The 23,044-nt window shown below is 36.1% G+C and overlaps 1 protein-coding gene across 3 annotated transcripts in view; it reads right to left on the bottom strand.

The window, feature by feature from the left end:
• The window catches only part of LOC131076206 (ABC transporter F family member 5), a 162,478-nt gene that overhangs the window by 26,523 nt on the left and 112,911 nt on the right, over positions 1 to 23,044 (bottom strand). The window contains exon 9 of one of the 3 annotated variants that reach the window (XM_058013267.2): positions 12,892 to 13,710. The exons of the other annotated variants lie outside the window; for them this stretch is intronic. Within the exon in view, the coding sequence (XP_057869250.1) occupies positions 13,615 to 13,710 (96 nt within the window). The 3' untranslated portion in view covers positions 12,892 to 13,614. Of the gene's footprint in view, positions 1 to 12,891; positions 13,711 to 23,044 lie in introns of those variants that run through there. 3 annotated transcript variants of the gene reach the window in all.

Below are 23,044 nucleotides of genomic sequence, written 5' to 3'. Positions count from 1 at the left end.
AATATTCTCATCAACATTCTGATCTCTCTTTCTAATCCATTGTTTTGAAAATTCTTGCTTTACCTCATCTACCTTTTCTTTGTCTTTCAAACTAGGTCCTTTATTATTTGTCAGTGAAGTCTTGCTTCTACAGAATTAGGCAATATGTCCAATCTTGTTACAAGCATAACAAGTCACATTATTCTTCTAAATAGCCTTTCCATATCCTATGCCAGTTTGTGTTCTGCATTGATTAGATAAGTGCCCAAATCTTCCACAAACATAACATCTCACATTCATTCTGCAGTTTTTCAAAATTGTGACCAACTTTGTTGCATTTGGAACATTGACCGGTGGGTACATTGATGTTTTGATTGTTTCTGAATCTACACTGATTTGCTATATGACCATACTTGTTACAATTAAAGCATTTGCCATTAAATTTATAAGCACTAGGTTGTCTTACCAGTTTACTTTGATCTTGACTATTTGTAGTACCGAAACTTTCTCCAACTTCAAATCCAAGCCCATTAGTATCTCCCTTAGGTTTCTGACTTTTCAGCATATCATCAAGTTCCTTTGAACTTTTCTTGAATTTCTCTTTGTGTTGATTTGCAGTAGCCAACTCTTTTTCCAGATTTCCCTTTTGTCTTATGAGTTCAGTTTTGTCATGTTGCATGTGAATTAGATCTATTTTTAACATATCATTTTCATGACTGAGTCTTAGATTTTCATTTCCAGCATCATTGAGTCTCCTAGTCAAGTCTTCTTCATTCTTCTTCATGTCTTCAATGTCTTTACAAAACCTCATAGTCATATCTTGCATTTCATTCTTTATAGTACTGTTTTCTTGTCTCAACTTGTTCACAAGTTCATTAAGAGTTTCCTTTTCATCATTATCACTCTGCATCTTCTCATGAAGTTCTTTTCTTTTATTTCGAGCTATAGTAAGATTCTCCTGAATTCCTTGAATGAATTCTTGTGCAGTCCTTAGATCATCTTCAAGTTTGATATTCTTCAACTTCTCTGCATCATAGTCTACAAGAGCTCTTTCCAATTGTTTTCTTAAGTTCTCCATCTGTACCGGTGTCAGAATCTTCCTCAAGTTGTTAGGCTTTTGAAAATAGAGGACCAGGCTCTGATACCAATTGTTAGGATTAATGACAATCCCAAAGATACTGAGAGGGGGGGTGAATCAGTACCTAACTGGTTAGTAGAATATTTAACCTTATTAAGAATTTTGCATCCCAAAACAGTGTACCAGTAAATAAGAATTAATGCAGTAAACAGGAACAATAAAGACAACATAGAAAACACACCATAACACAAGATGTTTAACGAGGAAACCCGGTGTGGGACAAACCTCAGTGGGATTTGTGACCCACAATATTCACTCATTGGCCAATGAATAAATATTACTTACAATGAGGGGCCTGCACATGTAGGAAGACCAACTGCCTAGAGCTCACTGCTCAATAAGAGTCACATTGACTACAAAAGTGGATTATGAAATCCAATACAATGTACTACTTCAAATCAACATCAAATATGTCAGGTTTAGTACCGGTTTAAGCTCATTCTATAACCAAAACCTTATACAAAATCTGCCTTATGCATTCGCATATATCATCCTTCATATTCACTCATTTCTTCTCTCATTCCTATTATATCATTACAAAATGATTTACAAGATCTCATACATATATGAGTCTATTACAATATACCATGTCGGCTTTACAAAAGATAATTATATTTAAATACAATAAACAAAAGTTTATTCCCTGTCGGCTGGGGTGCCAATATACATTGTTGCCGCTGCCAGTGAAGTGTCTGTCGGTGTATGTAGATGTCTATGTTGGTGCCGATAACTGTCGGTGGTTTACCAGATGAGTGCCAGAAGGTTGCCATCAATGACAACACTACTATTCTCATAAGAGTGTAGAATGCCAACAAGATAGATATGTAGGTAATAGCTAATATTATCTATTAGCTAAATCAAACATTTTCCCCTATTAATGAAGAAGTTTCTAATCATTATAAAATAGAAAAAATAAAAAATAAAGTGGACCCCATCCTCTCTTCTCTGGCCTTCCCACTCTTACCTATGGCCTTTCCACCATAGATCTCCTAAATAAACATGTTTAAAAAATGACTGCTATCAAACAAACTTCATTTTTACTATTGAACTCGGGAAAGACTTATAATTAGGTTGAAGCAATGGCTATTTTTAGAAGTGTAAGGTAAAAACAAATGGCTCCTCTAATTTCCCCTACCATCTTTTCATATGAAGTTACAATTGGTTGATTTGTACTATTATTTTTTTAGAGCTAGAATAAAAAATAATTCTTAAAAATAAATAACAAATAAATAATGGAATAGTAAATTTCTATCACCTTTATCTAAAATGTTATTAAATTTTTAACAATATTTTTTAGGTTTCTTAATTGTCAAATTCAATGAGACAATATTTTTTAGGTTTCTTAATTGTCAAATTCAATGAGTTTAAATGATAAATCATCAAGTTTTTTGTAGTGAAAACTTATGCTTAAATTCCCAAGAGTTATGTTAAATAATTAAATTGTGGATGTTAAATGTTTAATTGGGTAAAACAATTCATCTAATTTAAGAGTGGTGTAACTCTAATGAGAAAGGTCACGCACACAACTTGAGTCAATTAGATGAAAGAGAAACCTCTCAATCATGACACCCCTAAATGAATTTGGTGGAAGGGACACCCCTCAATTATGACATATAAATTGAAATTCAACATACATGTAATTTGGTGTAGCAGGTTATTCATATTTGTGAGCATTTGATTGCAGCATAGGATCGCCAGAAGAAGTATGTCAATGCCTGTAGAGTTGATCGTTAGTTCTCAGTAGAAGATCGATTGTTCTTAAGAGTGCGTCCGCATAATTGTCCGATCCGTTATGGAAAGGGTTCTAAGTGGACACCCCTTTTTGTTGGACCTTTTGAGATTCTCAAGAGGATTGGTTATGTTGCCTATCGTTGAGCTTTGTCGCCTTGTTTATCTTGCATCCATGATGTGTTTCATGTTTCAGTGCTTAGACAGTGCATTCCATATATGACGCATGTTTGAAATGCTTTTCAAGTCGAAGATGAGCAACTTTCTTTGAAGCCCATGGGCATTCTTCAACATCACAAGCTGACCCTTAAGGGTCGAGACATAGAGCAAGTAAAGGTCCAATGGGACACAAATGATGATACTTCAGCTACTTGGGAGGAGGCAGAGCAGATGGGAGAGTTGTACCCCTTCTTGATTGTAGGCTTCCAAGAGTAAGCCTAGCTCTAGGGGGGTGTAGTACCCCTCCATGCTACTTTGATTTGTTAGATTGTGTTTGACTCATTTTGTGTGGTTCATTTCACAAATATATGTGTGTGATTACATTCACATGATCCTTGTTATTAGACTATGTTATGTTGCTTATGTATTTCAGGACATGATTATTGTTATACATCATTTGAGTTGGATATATTGATGTTAGTATTGATATGCTTATGGATTCTATTTTGATGATTCATTATGATGCATTATGTGATGTTAACCTATGTCCTGATGTTATCATTTGATTATTGATGATGTTAAGATTCTATGCATTGCTTGCTTGGGGTTTAGGGTGATTGGAATGATTTCATATTACTTATTCGTGAGCTCCATACGACATCATGAATTCCTTTCACTAGATGTGATTAGAGATTTATATGTATATATTTATATTTGTATACAAAATGTCTTTTTGTGTAGGATTGCAGGTACTAGACATCAACTCTATATGGTTCCATAGGTTTGAGTGTGTCTTTATAATTCTCAATGGTAGTAAAAGGAGATGGTGCAAGGTCCAAATTATTCCTAACCCTAGCCATTGTCCTAATTTAGGGACAATTGTCAAATTTTCATGGTATCCCATCAAGTTTGTCATGTGGAAAATATCCAATTACCTAATTGTCAGTGGCAAGTCTTGTTTTGATGTTGGCATTATTTTATAATTTAGTTGAGTGTGATAGATTTTATGTAATTATTAATATTAAATATAGCTTGTGTTGTAAATTAAATTAATAATTAATTAATGATTATTGTGGCCTTAAATGTAATTTTGATTTAATAAATATATTTTAATAGTGGATAATATTTGATAAACGATTTATGATTTATTGATTATCATTTATTTTTTATTATTATTGTGCAAGTGGATATTTTACTATTTTATTATGCCTTGAGGTAGAACTAATTGTTCAATCTAGGGGTAATCTAGTCCTATTTTGTGTATAATTATATTTTAATTATTTATTTATTTATTCTTTTTTCGATTATTCAAGAGTTAATTTTTTATAGAAGATTTGTAATCGGTGATTTATTATTTATTTATAATTATTTAATTATTTTTATGAGGATTATTATTTTTGAAATTTATTTAATATTTTTTATATTATTTATTTATTTAATATTTTTAGGATTAGGGTTTTTACTTTTCTTTGTGCACTTTATTTAGGTTTTTATGAGAGTTGATTATTATTATTACCATTATTATTTTTCTTTTTCAAATTTATGAGAGGAAATTTTTTATTTTTGTGAGGAAATTTAGGGTGAGAATTTGAGGGTAGGAATTTGCAGTTTTCAGATTGTCTTTGAAGTGTGATTGGGATTTCTCGAGCTTGAATGTTTGAAGATTTGGTTGATGATTTGAGAAGATTTTGTGTTTCAAAATTCATCATCGAAATTCTCTCTCTCTCTCTCTTTCTCTCACAAGTTTTCAAGTAGGTATTCAATTTTCCTTGTTTCTTTTTTGATTAATTTATGTAATTTGATTTCAAATGGCTATTAGGGGGAATTGGGGATTTGTTTGAATTGTATTTATCATCTGATATTGGGTTCTTCTTTGTTAAGATTGGATCTTGCATGGAAAGTCCTAATTTGGTCATGTAAACTAAGCTTGATTTTGTATTCATGTTGGTTCATTCTATTTTGGATTAAATTCTATTTGAATCTTAGGTGTTAGGATAGCTAGGTACATTAAGGGGGAGTGGCTCACTATGGGGGTCAGGGTCCTAAGTGACTACTAGGGTAACTCATAGGTGAGTAGAGTAACAAGTGATAATATTAATAAACTTTGGGTTGGATTTACACACTAACAAGATAATTATGTGCCCCACTCATGGCCCCGTGTGCTCGTATCGGCAGACGATGAGATTGGGAAGGCCTATCCATCTATTGAGATGGTGAGCTAGCTAGATCGTTCATTACCTTGTCTTCACGAAAGGAATCTATAGTTTTGCATGAGTTGTCGAATGGGGGTCAAGGTCTAGAGAGGCTACCAAGGTAACTCATGTCGAGACTATGTGATGACACTCTTCACTTTGTGTATTCTAGTAGCCTATGGTGTCAATCTTATGTGAATGCCTTTGGGAGTTCTTTGGACGGTCCTTTGTTATTATCTTTACTTTCTTTTCTTGAGAGTTGGTATCTTCTGTGTTTTCGATGTACACATGTTTAGTTCATTTAACACTAGCTTGTGTGTTTTTTGTTTGAGGCCTTGTGTCTATCTCCTAGCATGGAGGGTGGGCCTACGAGTTCCACATGGTTGGGTGGCATTGATTTTTCACCCATTGGGAATTACTTTGGTGGACTTGTTCAAGTGCGTCTTAATGGATTGTTACCATATGTTGTTCTACATCTTCATATCTCAGTTGCGAGATGATCTACCTTTAAGTTGTTATTTGTGATGTAACTTCCAAATTGATGTAAAGGTTACATAATTTTGCATAGTTGTATTTGTTATCAAGAGATGTTGATATTAATCCAAATAGAAGGAAATATAGTAGGTGTAATTTTATCTATGGATGCCATTTGAGTGAACAATTTATGTGTATTGAATATATGATTATCATAGGAATTATAGGAATCTGTCTTGTGATGTTTTAAAATGAACATAGTATAGATATTTATGTGTTAAGTTAAATGTTTGATGTGTAATAATGTGTGTTTACTTCGTAGCGACATTAGGGAACCCTTGAAGAAATGTAATGTAATGTTATGTGAATAAGTCTTCGGCTTAATATTATTATGACTCTTCTATGTTGTTCAATGAAATTAGTTAACTAATATTTTGTGTTAAAAGATGAATGATGTGACATGTTTTCCTTTTAAATAAATTATTTGCAATGTAATTGAGTTATTATGTTTATTCTTTGGGGTTCCCTGGTGGGGCGTTACATAACTATTTAAATTAATTTACTTTACTAATCAAGACATACATGTAACTATTTAAATTGATTTCAATATCTTTTGTTAGAACTTTTTTATTTGTTATATGCAAGCTATAATTACTATTGTTGTCTAAGAAAAATATATCATTAATGCACACTAAATAAATACAATTTTCAATGCATTAAATTACAATAGTACTAAAATAATGGTAAATAATAAACTATAAACTAACGAAAACAATCAATACAAGATTCTATCAACTTATTCCAATTAAGAATAAAGAACATAAATGGAGAGTCAAAACAAAACAAAAAAGGAAAGATTGTTGCAGGACTCACCATCTATGTTATTCATCAAACATAGTTACATCCTTATAATTAAATAATAACTCACAACTTCCTATAATTATGCTAGTTATGGTGACAACTAATTAGAGTTGTTCAACATCAAATTAGATATCTAATGAAAAAAACACAAAATTAACAAACATGTTTCTAACATTTTTGACACATGTTCTATTCAACACACCACAAGACTTATCAATTATCATTAATCAACTAAACATCATTGAAAGATGAAACAATAAACACCAAACACGAGAATACCAAAATTTTACGTGGAAAACCCAATGTGAGAAACACCATGGTGAGAATCACACTCACAATATAAATAATTGAATACAATGTTTTAGCCACAAGGCCAAGGAAGCTCACTACTTCTAATTTGGACTTACAAACTAGTCACACAACCTTAGGGCAAGATACAATGGATTTGCAATACTAAGAGGCACGATTTTAGTGCAAGATACAAATCTACACAAGCTACCACAAGGATTCACTTTCTTCCGACGAGCATATAGAAAAGATGAATTGAACTAAGAATGATCTCCTAATCATAAACACACCACAAACTAATATTCACACTTGTTATTCCACACATATACTTCTACATCATCCTCAATCAATCCACACCACAATTCACACAACTACACATCTATTTATATCAACTTATTCACTGAAACACTCAACTAGGTCCGTGACAAACAGAGTAAACATAAATTACACAAAGTTGGCCACCATGAGCAATGTGAAAACCCCAACTCCCTCTCTGGCACTGATTCTCAAATACTTGGATGAAATATGGAAGTTTTATTTTTTGGTTTTTCTGAATTTTTATTTTTTTTGTGTTTTTGGATATAAAAAGCAATGCAAGGAAACATAGAAATGCTCAAAACTGATAAAACTAAACAATTACAAAGAGTAATAATTGTTGGGATCATATATTATCATTATTCATGAGATGTTGAAGTCTTTACAAACGCATGCATACCTGAAGTTAATGTACAAACTCCTTCACTACTTCAACAGGTCAAAAAGTAGCTTCTTGGTGAATCGATTCTTATCAAAACTGAAATGAAAACCTTCAAAATGGACACCAATGTCTTCTACAAAGTCTAGCGCCCTATCCTTGATTTTATTGGAATTTATTAAACCCTTTTAATTCAAAATCGCCCAACACATAGAAGCAACCTCTTGCTGCAAATGATGGATGCCAAAAAGTAGTTCGATCAGCCTTAGCATGATAGCCAACGAACACTAGAATGTAGTTTTCAAATCCTCCTTAAGATGGATCGTATTCTCTAGTTGTTTCCTTTGAAATTCCTCTTCAAATTAGCACAATGTTGACCTCTAAATGAAGCCAACTAATTAGCAATCTTCAGTTGATATTCCACAACCTTAGAAAGCTATTACAAAGAAGAAGCTACGCTCTCCAATGCCCAAAAAGCTTTAGATTTGCAGAAACCCTCATCCCTGTTCTCTAATGCTCAACAAATTCAGGAAATAAGTTTGTCAAAATTCCCAAAGAATGAGTTTGATTTCTCCTTGCAAACTTTATATCCCCTTCATAAAATCGAACTTCTTCAAAAAGCATTTAATTGGCATTTAATAAATTATAGGTTGCACTTTATAATCAATTAAATGTCACCTTGTTCTAGGCACTCAACAATTAATTAAAACATATGGCCCCATTTTAATGATAAATTGACCCCTTCATTAAAGTGCAATTATAACCTTATTTTATAATGTGCCAATAAATAATAATTATTAATAAAGTATTACTTTATTAATAATTAAAATTGATATAACTCCATGAATACTCCTTATTTCTCAATTTCATCTGAACCAGGGAGTCAACCACTGCATCCTCTACACATCTGACTGTCTTACTAAAAATTGTAAGGGTCCCTCTCGATCATCTCCTGACTTACTATAAATAGTAAGTATAAGAAACTAAACCCTGAAACCCATAGAAATATCAAATCTATGACTTTTGAACTCTGGAGAAGAAGGATAACCCATTCACTAAGTAAGTCTCTGCTTCCAAGGACCCTCCATCCAACCCCATTAGCCTACGAGGGTCAACTAATAGGCTAATCCTACAGAAGATCTGATGTCTAACTAGGAGGGGACATCACAAGCAACTATGCTAAATGTGATCCACTCTAGGAGATAAAAGGGACCCAAATACATCACAACATGTCTTCCTAAGTTGAATCAAACGAATCACACATACTAACACATCCTCTGAATTTGACATCAAATGTAACATGTAGATAAATAACAAAGCACATTAATCAGTCGGACCAAAAACGTTATCCAATGTGGATCTTCACATGCCATGGTAAGACCCATAACAACACTTTAACTCCACCTTCAATGCATTTCCTAACCAAAAGAGCATGATCCAAATAAGATAAACCAAGTCAGCGAAAGACCACTACAATAGATAACATCAAACGATAGATCAACATAACTTCTCTTGCAGAACATATTGACACTTGAGCTCTAAACTAAAACATTGCATGCACAATATGAACATGTCCTCCAAGCTGCAACACTTCAACTAACATTGTGGAGCAATGTGGAGCATTCTCTGAACTAATTCTAACAAACATCCTCACTATCAGCAAACTGCAACAACTAACTTCAATATCTGAACTGGTGAGGACCTAAACACATGATAGTGAAATCCACAAAACATAGACATTAAATCCAGAAGTGAAAAATTATCCCATAAAGACTTTAAATATTCTTTCTTGTATATTTCAATATTTCAACTTCCACTACTATCACCTTTTAGAAACACTGCATACTCACTCAATATCACCACCATACATCACAACATTTGAACACACATTTTCGGGCCATATATGCCAAGTAATAGGCAAATTGACAACAATGACCACAACTATATTGAAAACACAACTGAACAACTATAACTTCCTCACTTGTGTCATCAATACACACAAGTGTGACATCAATAACAACACTACGCAAACTACAAACAAGCTCCCATGGCAACAATTTTGACATTAATGACAACACAAATTCATGTTTCCAACAATCTCCTCCTTTTGCCATTGATGGTAACACTTGTACCACCAATCAACAATAAACTTTCCAACTGTAACTCTCTCCCCCTTTCACATCAAAGACAAAGGGCACAACATCTTCAAACAATTCTCCTCCTATTAGGTAACTTTGATATCTGTAGTACTCCCGCTATCAAGGATATCTCACTTCTGCGCATATTTTCCTGCAACCAGCAAACTATAATTTTCAGCGCTCTCCCTAAGAGCAGCCACCACATCAATCCACAAAACAAAAGATAGGCTTTTAATCTCCTCCTAGAAAGATGCACCACTTCTATGCATCTAGTTTGAAATAGGAGGGACAATAACTCCTAACTTCTGTTGAAGATACTCAAAAGTATCCTTCGACAATGCTTTAGTAAAAATATATACAATCTAATCCTTTGTAGGCACATATTTCAATCTAACTCACTTCTCTGCAACCTTCTCTCTTAAAAAATGATACCAAGTAGAAATGTGTTTAATTCTTGAATACATCATCGGATTCTTTGAAATGTTGATTTCATTTGTATTATCACACATAATAGGAATTGGCTCATCATACATTACCTTGATATCTTTGAGAGTTTGTTTCATCCACATTAATTAAGTGAAACTGGATGTTGTTGCAATATATTCTATTTTTGTAGTAGATAATGACATTGAATCATGCTTCTTGATTAACCAAGAGATTGTTAGTGTTTTCCAACTGAGTCTCCTAGAATCCTCTAAAGACTAGCCTTCACTTTGTATCAAGAATTTCTAGGCCAATGGCCAATGAACAAGACAAAACCCTAGATAAACCCTGCGGCTTAAACCTTCTGCATTTTTAGCTCTACAGATTAAGGAGGGTGATCCTATGGCAATATCCTTTTAATTCAACCTTCAAACAATGATATTGCACCTATTAGTATATATGCTCTCACATACGAAATCCAAATCTCCAATATGTTCTTCAAGGCTAGATTATCTTAGATTTTATTATATTTATGATCGAAGAATACCAAGTCCTAAAACTAAGAAAACTTAACATTGGAAACAAAAATGAAACGAAATGTTTTTTTAATTTTTTGAGATTTAGAATGCCTAAAACCCCCAACCCCTAAATTACTTAGACTAGTGTCTTATAGGGCTATAGAGTCCAATCAAAATAACACCATTTGCAACCTTTACACATATACTTTCAATTTGAGAGCTACAAATTCAGTGCCTTATACCAAACCACCCAATGTTGTTTAAGATACAACTCTACTTTAAGATCCTAAACATCACATTCAGTCCCTTGTATCTTGATCAGAGCAATTTTAACTACTTCCTTGAAATAGAGTAGAAATCAAAATACACTGCATTACAGAGATGGAACTATTAAGCATGACTTAAACATTCCTAAAGGATTAAACACAACATGCAGGAGACAATTACACCAAACAATCTTGTACTCCATTTTTCATTATAAGATATGAAAACATGTTTTAAACTTGCAGAATGATCTATCTTTCGCTATCAACTTCTATTACAACACTACTGTGACCTCTCCTAGAGATCAAAATTTCAAAAGCTAAAAAGAAGATACAATGGCTCTAAATTCCCATTTATAGAAGCAAGGGAGCGAACAAGCTTAAAGCCCATTGTACAAGTGTCATTCATACATTTGGAAGTCATAAATGACCATCATCCTAAGAATTAGAATGTCATTAAGTAGTGGAGAGTCAAAATAGAAAAGAAATCGGAGAGGGATTCCTTAGAAGACAACGTTGACTAATGCCCAAAAATAGTATGTTGACTTGTGAATTCAAAGTCAATCTTCTCCATACTTTTCATCCCATTGTGCAAATGGTGCATTGTCAGGCCATATATAACTCAAAACTACCTTCAACTTATCAGGCTAGCCTAAATATTTTGAATCTAGAATTGCCCTTGAATCTCTCTAATAGCTCTCACAAATGATCTCAAAAGCAAAAAGTTCATCCAACAACTGATTTAGCCTCCCCATATTTAGTTCATCTTCTTCATATACAATTGAGGCTGCTTTTGACAATAATGAACTAACTTCAAACTTCCACTGATCTATTGTCCTGGGATTTCCCTTATCATCCAGTATGTTTGGCAATACCTTGCACTCCATTTGCTCAATAATCTTCAACTTTTGCCCCAATTGTGCTTTCAACTTCATGGAAGGTAGTGGAAGATAACACTACCTCCCCAAGATCTTCACATGATCAAATGTCTCTTTTAGTTCAAGTGGCTTGTTGCTATCATGCTTTGACCTCTTATTATTATTTCTTCTTGTTGAAAAACATTGATGGTAACATGTCAAGAGAGAAACTTACACATGCTAAGCACAATATAATCCTCAGAAGCATCTGTATGGACTTGCTATTTTTCATACTATGATAATTATCCATTATCACCTTGGATTGTCTTTGTGGTTTCTTTCAGAAAATGATGCTATATTGTATTCAAATAATTCTTTCTCAAGAGCTAAAATGTAAATTTGGATAGGGTTGCACTTTTGTACCTAGTTGATGGAAGTAGTATCAATCTTTAACTTGTATTTTTGAGGCCCCAATTTAGTGACACTAGCATTTTATCCATATTTATCAAGTAGACCAATCCTAGTTATTTTTAGCAAAAACAATTACAAAAATAAAACACAATTGCTTCATGTAGAGGTGTTCCCCTCAATTTATTGAATATTATCTTTTTACATAAGTATCCCCATAATATATATTATTTTAAATCTATCTATAGCTTTTCGTAATCTACATTATAATTTAACAATATAGAAAATCAAACCTTTGAAAATAGTCATATATTTCACTCACGACACAAGGTTTACAAACTAACCATAAAACTCTCTTTTTTCTATTTCTCAAAGATGCATTTTGTCGAATAATTTGAAATTTTTTTGTCTTCCCTTTAACCAATGCTGAGTATTTCACTTTCAATTTAACATACACAAAAAGTCATTTTTTGACAAATATAGTTGAATGTTAATAAGACATAAATTATCTTCTCATTATATGTTACAAAGTACCTATGTAATTTCAACTCTGTAGTAGATTTTTGTGTTCCTATTTCCAAATCTACAAAGTAAATTAAGCAATCGAAATTGAAAACCCTATATAGTACAATCTTTAGTTGGTAGAGACATCTGAAAGGAATTCACAAAATGTTGTTCAAAGCTAAGTACGCTTGACCGTGAAAACTACTTAAACTTGAAATGAACATTTTTATAGAAATGGGTGCCAAGAAGTTTTCTACTAAAGCCATCTTGAAACCAAACAAAAGATTCACAAGCAACAATTACTCAAATACATTCAAATCTTCTCTTGACGGTCCCAATGACAGTATTGCCTGGACTGTTGTTTGTCACAGGCGATAGGGGAAATTTTCTTCGCCCCCCAATACCCCTCCTGGCTCGGGTGTCCCTACCCCTCCTTGAGTTGGGTCTGGGTTGTTGAATTGTAAGGTTTTTGTAGCTGTAAAAGTGTTTTTGATAGTCTCTAACTATGTAAAGGGTCAGTGCCCTAGTTAACGCTACTTTTTTAATCAAAAACAATTACTCAAATACATTCAAATGATATTCTCGTAAGAACCTTTATAGTCATCCTATAGAGGCCGACATAATTCTGCTTAAATAGTGCCAAACAAATATTCTTGATTCATTTACAGATAATTGTTTGTGATTGCATGGCCCAACACTTTCAGACAGATTCGATAAAGGCTGGTCAGAATATAACCAAGAATTCATGAGATGTGTATAGTTTCTTATATATTTCGTCCACTAACCTTTTATTGTCCAAGGACTTTGTACAGCTGATATGGACATTACATATATCAGTGCAATAACATGATGGATTTTGCATTTGTTTTTTAAGACATTTCTTTACAACCACAAAACAAGCTTTCTTGTACAAGACCCTACTCAGGAGCATATTATGCTTCCTTCTAGTATAAATTGATATATCAAGATGAAAGAATAAATTTGAGCAGATCAATTCCAGCGCTTGGCATTCTTCGATTTGCTAGATTTTGCTTTGTTTTGCTGAAAAGCAATTTGCTTTTGCTTCTTTATCACTGCTTTCTCTGCCTGCATTTTCAATAGGGAATCAGAAAGTTTTACAAGATAATACAAAACTACACATTTTAGTAATCGGTTAAGTCATTTGCTTGAGAAGTTAATCCTCTTGAAGATCTCTCCAAATCTAACAGATACTGCTCATCGTAACTCGCTCAAAACTGTTACGAAAAGTGAAAATTGCAAATTGATTGCATTCCTGTCAGATGGGGACCTATCATTAATGATGTCAAAATTTTCTGCATAACCAGAGACAGAATATACAACTGTTTCAGACCTATTCATCATGTTTTCTTGCATAAGACATTTCTTTTCAACCAGCTTGTTTACTTGGTAAACATTAATATGCTGAGTGCCAAGTTCAACTTTGGAAAAGCTCTTGGGCAATATTTGAAGATTTTTCATTTTGAGGATTATGCCACAGGAGTAAGTTCATATCATTTCGCTATTCACTCCATAAATGCGTTAGAACTAACAACCATCATAAGTATGAAATTAATAAGAATAAAATCATCTTTTCTCGCAACCTAAAAGGCATACCTACGATGGCCATATCATATGGCTGCAGCTTGCAACAAATTTACAAGGTATAACTGATGTTGAAGAAAGACAGCATGTAAAGAGGGCATAGCATCAATTAAACAAAGTTTAATATAGACAAGAAACCATAGTAGCAAAAAGGATTCCCAGAAATAAAGTGGCAAACCAAAAGATAAAGCTTTTTTCAGAAAATCAGGTTAGGGTTACGGTTAGGGAAAAACAGAAAAATCGTAAGAATCACATTTAAATCGTGAGTGGCAAGTTATTTTGCACTGAAATCACAATAAAATCAATAAATTTCAAATTCTGACTTTTATAAGTTTATCATAAAACCACAATTTTTCACTTCAAAAAATTGATTTTTGGGGGCAAGTCACGATTTCATGCAATTTCTTCCCAAAATTTGAGGAATCTATCTATTTTGAAGATGAAAAAACTTGGTAACTCGTTGATTATCATCATAATCAAAATAAGAATAGAACATTCTAATCATGTATGATCCATATCCCACTTTGTCATGATGAAGTATATAGTTGTATCTCTCTAATTAATTTTAGTTCTTTAAGTTATCAAATGTGAAAAACGGTTAAACCATTCCTTTCCCCAATATGCACTTCACTATATTTTTTCACTTAACTAGAAAGTATATATCTCTTAACATATTCCAATTACAATCTATTAGAATAACTTGGGGTTCCTCTTGTTAGTGTTTGGTAGCTTCGGGAGATATTTTCTCCTTAATTAAAAGCAGGTCAGCCTACATATTGCAATTATTATTTTATGTTTTTTCTCTAAGGGAACCAACCGAGATGAAAGGTCACCTAGATTGGTATATATGTAAGGTGGTGATCCTTCATTTCACTTATCAATTCAATCACGTCATTCTTACCTACAGCAGAAGTTTGTCATTCCATTTGCAGCAGATCAGACTTCAAGGGGAAGCATATTTATTTGTACTTAGCATCAAGGAGTGATGCTATTATTCATTATATTAATTCAGCCTTGAGTAAGGCCAGACTTGTAAGCAGATTTCTGCTCTTATTCATTCAATATATGGAGATATATTTTCCTGGGTTTTTCTCCCTCGAGTAGGAGGGTTTACCCAGGGTAAAAGTGCTGGGTTTATTGTTCATGTGTTGCATATTCTGCTTTATGTTAAATCTAATCTTAAAACTAACATGGTATTAGAGCAAGCTCAAGAGATCTGATCAAATTTAATTAAGCAGATTCTCTATGAAGTTCATTTTGAAAGGCATTGAATCTTATGTAGTCTACTGTCGTGGCACTCAAGAGGAGACGTCTGTATTGGAGACGGATAAGTGGAAAAGATCGAGCATCTAGGGCCTGAACATTCGCATCTACTACGAAGCTCTTATCTTATCATACAACGCCACGTGAGCCTATAAGATCCATCGACAAATACACAATCGATTCCCAGGGCTACGAACACTGTACATCTTCAGGAATCGTGAAGGACACACGGATCTGAGTATAGCGACTATCATTTGGAGTGACTCCTGATTTGCTCGTGGCTGCGTAGCCTCTGGCTCTCGCCACTCACAAATCGGAGCCTTTCTCCACCTACGGATACTGAGTACTAACGGCACCATTTGGAACGGAATTAGAACCTCAAAAGGAAGCAAAAGTTGAACATGCTGGAGGGACTGTATCTAGCAAATAGAACTTCAGGTACCTTCATTCTGTAAATTAATTCGATGAGCATTGGCAGAATGTACTATAAACATTTGTTATATGTCGATTTGCCAGTATATATATGAAATACGTGAAACCAAGCAGATTATCGTCCAAGGCGTCATTTGCAATATACGCATAAGTATTTCATTCGAAATGTTTGATCACTGCTTGGATTGTTTAAGGGTTATTCCTAGCGATACAAAATATATTGGTGCTTCTATTCATATCTTATGATACGGAATTTTGCTATTGGTACATTCACCATCTCAATGAAAGTTTGTTGTTCCTATTCTGGGCGCATTTGGAGCATATTTGAATCTTTAGGTGCAAAAATCAAGAAAGAACAATTGGTGGATTGAGAGGAAGATTAGACAATAAAGAGAAAAGTATTTCATACCCTCGAATGATGTTCATGAATCTTTTATGTAGTTATTTGGAATAGTGAATCTTGTTCCTATTCTAGGCGCATTTGGAGCATATCTAAATCTTTAGGTGCAAAAATCAAGAAAGAACAATTGGTGGATTCAGAGGAAGATTAGACAATAAAGAGAAAAGTATTTCATACCCTTGAATAATGTTCATGAATCTTTTATGTAGTTATTTGGAATAGTGAATCATTTATGCTTCTAGCATTGGTATTTCTCTTCAGGATAGGTTGATTCTATGAACTATTAGTGATCTCTCTAAAAATGCTTCCAGGATGGATCGAGGAGCATAAGGATGATGAGAGATTGCATTCAAGGGAGGAAGAGCTTGATGCATCTTGTGAGGAAGTCACGCAGGCTGAAAAATGGAGACACAACTTGCCACCATGGGGCTGAGTTGGTGGCACATAACTGGAGACATCTCTCAAAGAGGAAGAGCCTATTCAGATTGTCATTATGATCAGTTTCTTCAAAGAGGAGGAATTAACATTCAGAGGGAGTTTGACAAACCAACAAAGGCAACCTTGAACAAGGTGATCAAGAGGTTGATGCAAGTACTTGGAACTTTAGAGGGAGTCACATCATCATGAAGATCTGTTGTAATGTATATTTCTCTAAGATGAAGAAATATGAGGTGAAAGCCCTTGTAGTGTATATTTCTCTGAGACAGAGAAATATGAGGTGAAAGCCCTTGTAGTGTATGTTTCTCTAGACGGAGAAATATTAGGTGAAAGCCCTTGTAGTGTATGTTTCTCTTAGATGGAGAAATATGAGGTGCAAGCCCTTGTTCATCTCTGAGACTAAGATGAGACGTCATGTTGAGAGACTCCATGACGACATCACGTTGAGAGACTTCGTGATGGACACTTGTGCACATGTTTCTTTCCACACATGGGAGTAGCCATGGTGGATGTCATGTTGAGAGACTCCATGACAACGTCACGTTGAGAGACTCCGTGATGAACCTTTGAGATTTCCACAAATGCATGTAGCCATTGTGGGCGTCATGTTGAGAGACTCCATGACGTGAATATTTGGAAAATATCTCCCTAGCTAAGAGGGCGTGTTAGTGTTTGGTAGCTTCAGGGGATATTTTCTCCTTGATTAAAAGCAAGTTGGCCTACATATTGCAATTATTATTTTTTGTTTTTTTTTTCTAAGGGAGCCCCAACCTAGATGAAAGGTCACCTAGATTGGTATATATGTAAGGTGGTGATCCTTCATTTCAATTATCAATTCAATCACGTCATTCTTACCTCCAGCAGAAGTTTGCCATTCCATTTGCAGCAGATCAGACTTCAAGGGGAAGCATATTTATTTGTACTTAGCATCAAGGAGTGATGCTATTATTCATTGTATTAATTCAGCCTTGAGTAAGGCCAGACTTGTAACCAGATTTCTGCTCTTATTCGTTCAATATATGGAGATATATTTTGCTGGGTTTTTCTCCCTCGAGTAGGAGGGTTTTCCCAGGGTATAAGTGTTGTGTTTATTGTTCATGTGTTGCATATTCTGCTTTATGTTAAATCTAATCTTAAAGCTAACACTTCTATGCTCACAACATAGTGTTGGCTTTGATTTCCAATAAAGAGCCCCTCTTGTGATTGCCTTGTGTGCTTTCTAATTCATGTGATATATGGTGTTCTCAGTTCTTCTTTAGTGTATTATGTGATTCATGTTTTATGATCCATTGCACTGATCTTGCCAATGATGTTTTTGTGCCAATGATGTTTTTTGTGCCATCGATGTGTTGTGAGGATGCATTTTGGATGTTTTTGTGGTGATGTTTGTATGACCATCGAGGTGTTTCTAATGGAATTGCCGAGCATTCATTATGATATGCATATGCTATGCTCATTTAAGGTACATCATTTCAGTGTTTTAGCATTATGTGTATTGTGGATTATGCATATTGTTCTTGGATTATGGTAGTTGTGAGATTTTGCCAAGATCAAGGGCACAATGAAAAGTATAAAAATAGAGACAAAAGAATGACAAGAACAAACTGTATTCTCATCAATATGAAAATGATCAACTGGATTCCCAATACAATGAATATAGGCCTGCTTATATAGGCAAGGCCATATGGATGTACGAGCGCACAATCATGACATGTGGCTCAATAAGAAACAAGGGTAGGTAAGAAATACTAGGGGTAGGTAGGAGAAATAATATAATATTCCACAAGAAGTGGATGAACCACCAAATGTGGAGTGTAACAACAAAACAAGACCACCAAAGGTGGAATTTCTCCTACAAGCTCTATCCCTATGTGCACACTTCCCTAAGTGTCTCAAATCCAAACTACGAAGAGATGCATTATCCTAAGTTAACTTAAGTAAAGTGTAATAATATCCATAATGAATATTTATTTACACCAACACCCCCCCTTAGTGTAACTTAGGGAAATGAAGACTCAAGTCAACAATGCAAGATGGGTCCCGGCTACTAGGCCATGATAGGTACCCATGTACAATATGCAAATGCAAGCAATCTCTCACAAAAAGAGAAAAGGAGAAAACCCAGTGGGAAAAAACTCCCCCCCAAAAGAGAGATGAAAGTACAAAAGACTCTCAAAGAAGAAGGACAAAACCTCAAAGAGGAAAAAGTCCCCCCATAAGAGAGGAAGGAGAAGTTAGCTGACCCCCCCTAATGACACATCCCGCACCCCCAAGAGAGCTCGCAACTATTGGAACTTACTCTCAGTGAAAGGTTTGGTGAATATGTCTGCAACCTGCTCCGCTGTAGGACAATACTGCAAATCAATGACCTCCTCCTGAATGAGCTCTCGGATATAGTGCATATGAATCTCGATGTATTTGGTCCACTGGTGCTGGACCAGGTTCTTCGAGATTGCAATAGCACTCTGATTGTCGCAATGTAGAACTGTCGGTCGTGGAGTGGTGAACCCAAACTCTGTGAGAATCTACTGGAGCCAAATGGTCTCAGTCGTTGCATTAACAGTGCCTCGATACTCAACCTCAGTCGAAGAGAGAGCAATAGCATGTTGCTTCTTGCTCTGCCAACAAATGGGGCCGAAACCAAGGTGAAAACTGTAACTAGAAGTAGACTTACGATCATCAAGATCGCCAGCCCAATCGGAGTCTGTGTAACCAACCAGGCGAAGTCCTGTGCCTGCTGCATAGTGAATCCCATAGTGATGTGTACCCTAGATGTAATGAAGGATGCGTTTGGCGGCTTTCCAATGAAGCTCATGTGGTTCCTGCATGAAGCGGGAAACCATGCCAACTACAAATGAAATATCAGGGCGTGTATGGGTCAAGTAGATGAGACTTCCCACAAGCTGACGATACAAAGTGGCATCAACTGGTGGAGAAGAACACTAAGCCTCAAGCTTGACTCCAGAAAGAAAGGGAGTCGGGGCAGGCTTACAATCAGGCATATGAAAGCGTGCAAGTAGATCAAGAGCATACTTGGGCTGCGATAGTGTAATCCTGGAAGGTGACTGTGTAATCTCGATCCCGAGAAAGTAGTGCAAAAGACCCAAGTCAGTCATGGCAAATCTGTCATGCAAAGCAGATTTGACCGTGCTAATAATCGATGCGGTACTCCCTGTAATGATCAAGTCATCAACATAGAGCACAAGTATCAAGTGAGAGTCATCCTATTGCAAAATGTAGACATTCGGATCGGAATGACACCTGGTGAACCCTACTGAGAGAAGAAAGGAATCCATCTTGGCATACCAAGCCCTGGGGGCCTGCTTAAGGCCATAGAGAGATTTCCTTAGTCTGCAAACCAAGGAAGTATCCTGGATGAAACCCTGTGGCTGCTCCATATAAATCTCCTCATCAAGATCACCATGAAGAAAACCACTCTTCACATCCATCTAATGTACAGCCCAACCATGAGCTGCAGCAATAGCAAGTGTCAAGCGAATGGAGTTCATCTTGGCTACGGGCGCAAAGGTCTCAGTATAGTCAACACCTGCTACCTGGGAGAAACCTTTCGCAACAAGTCGAGCCTTGTACTTATCCACACTACCATCCGCTGCAAACTTGGTCCGATAGATCCACTTACATCGAACCATCTTTCTCCCCTTAGGGAGATGGACTAAATCCCATGTGTTGTTCCTCATCAAGGAACTATACTCTTCCTCCATAGCTTGGTCCCACTTAGGAACCCCTGATGCTTCCCGAAATGTCTGTGGATCAGAAGCGGTAGCAATGAATGCATGTGGAAGATCCTGATGCTGTGATCGAGTTCTCCATGTATCTGAAGGATCTCCAACAAGAGAACCCGCGGACTCAAGTGTCTGTCGAGCCCAACGAGGTCTGGGTGGAGGTGGAGAATGAGGCTCCTCAACTGCAAGTGGACCCTGCGAAGGTGTAACCCTGCGAGTCAGAGTTGAAGGAGTCTCATCATCTGAATCACTAACATCACTGTCCACAATGGAGGAAGGTGGAGGAGGTAGAGAGGCTAAGCTAGGAGAGCTTTCCTCAAAGTGAACACTCCTCTCAATGAATACCTCATGTGTCTCAGGATCCATCAATCTATATGCCTTAACACCGTCAGGATATCCAACAAATATGCAAGGCCGACTCTGAGGTTCCAATGCCTTGCATTTCTGCGGAGGTATGCGAGCCCATGCTGGACACCCAAAGACTCTGAAATGTCTCACAATCGGTTTCCTACTAGCCCAAGCTTCAAAAGGAGTAATACCTTGCAAAGCTTTGTGAAGAACCCGATTCTAGATGTGTGTGGCACAACTGATAGCCTCGGCCCAAAAGGCGGGATCAAGAGAACGTGCATGAATCATACAGCTAGCCATTTCTTTGAGAGTTCTATTCTTGCGTTCTGCAACTCCGTTCTGCTGTGGAGTGTATGCTACAAAATGCTGAAGATCAATCCCCTCAAATGTACAAAAATCCTCAATCTCTTGTTCACATATTCCCTTCCATTATCTGTGTGAAGAATCTTCACCACTTTCCCGGATTGCTTCTCCACACGAGTCTTGAAGTCCTGAAATCTGTCAAATACTTCACTCTTATGAATAAGAAAGTAGACCCAAGTGAAGCGGGAGTAGTCATCAATGAAGGTGAGGACATAGCGGGCCTTACTAAATGAAGGTGCTGGAAATGGACCTACTATATCGCTGTGAACAAGTTGAAGAACTTCCAAAGCTCTCCAAGCTTTCCCTTTATCAAACTTTTCCTCGGGATGCTTGCCCATGGAACAACTTGAACATACACCCTCCGAAAAACTAATTCGAGGTAGACCTGTGACCATGTCTTTAGTGCTGAGCTGCTGAAGATAGCGGTAGTTGAGGTGACCAAACCGCTCATGCCATAGCTTACTTTCGGAATTTGAATGAGTGAGCAAGGCCCTAGAAGGTGAACTTGGCACAAAGTGGGAGAATGAATAGCTTACTTTCGGAATTTGAATGAGTAAGCAAGGCCCTAGAAGGTGAACTTGGCACAAAGTGGGAGAATGAATAAAGCCTTGAGTTGTCATTGACTTGTCCCACTGCTACCAAGGCATCATCATCAAGTTCCTTAACCACAACTAAATCTGGTGTAAACTCAACCTTTTTCCCATTCCCATAGTGAGTGATTTGGTAGATAGAGAGAAGGTTGGTAGACAAGTTAGGAACATAGAGAACATTCTCAAATGTTCCATCATCCATGTCAACTGAACCTTTCCCTTCAACCTCTACTTGTGTATCATCACCTATGTAAATGTGAGGTACCTTAGATGGCTCCAATGAAGAAAACTACTCCTTTGTAGAACCCATGTGATATGAGGCACCTGAGTCAAGTATCCACTGCTGTGAAGAACTTGTTGTAGCCACAAATGCTTGCCCTTTTCCCTTAGATTGTGAGGAAGAGAAAGGAGATGAATCCTTCTTTGTGTAGGCGGATGGCAAGTTGATGTTGTTTTTCTTAAGAAGATTAGTTAACTCATCAACTTGCTTTGCGTGGCATCGATGCTCATCACGACCATACTTCTTGCAATATGCACAAGTTGGCTTATCCTTCTTAGGTGGTGTCCCCTTCTTGGAAGAGGATGAAAAATCGCCTTGTGATGGAGAGGATGATTGTCCTTTTTCCTGTTGTGGTTGTGACTTAGATTGCTTCTTCTTCTTTGTTGGAATCTTTGCCTTGACTTCCTTGATTCCCTTGATTAGCCACCAAAGCCTTGGACTTTGAAGACTTGAGAAGCCCCATGTTCAACAACTTAGATTGTTCCAATATCAACATTTCTGTGAAAGCATCAAATGAAGGCATAACATAGGAACTCCCCACTGTCAAACGATGAGTTTGGAAGCTAGACACAAATGTTGCATATTCTGGTGCAAGCTTGTCCAACAAGTTGAATATCAACTGAGCATCCTTTTTGTCAATTCCACAATCCTTAAGCTTTGCTCTTAGCTCATTTGCTTTGGTGACATAATCTTGGATTGTATCAAAACTCTTGGGATCCAAGTTGGTGAGCTCATTGTCAATCTTATAACCTCTGATTTCATCAACTTGACCATACAATTTCTGAAACATATCCCAAGCATCTTTGATTGTAGTACACTTTTCAATATGAAAGATGAGGTCATCTGATACATACTTGCACAAAGTTCCAAGAGCCATGCAATTCTTAGTGAGCCATTCTAACTGAGCATTAGGATCAGGTGGTGCTGCTATTGTTCCATCTATGTAATGCGTGAGACCTTT

This window comes from Cryptomeria japonica, chromosome 10, assembly GCF_030272615.1.
Source record: "Cryptomeria japonica chromosome 10, Sugi_1.0, whole genome shotgun sequence".
Taxonomy (NCBI): Eukaryota; Viridiplantae; Streptophyta; class Pinopsida; order Cupressales; family Cupressaceae; genus Cryptomeria; species Cryptomeria japonica.
The sequence above is the reverse complement of the archived record's forward strand: the minus strand, read 5'-3'. Positions and strand labels throughout refer to the sequence as shown.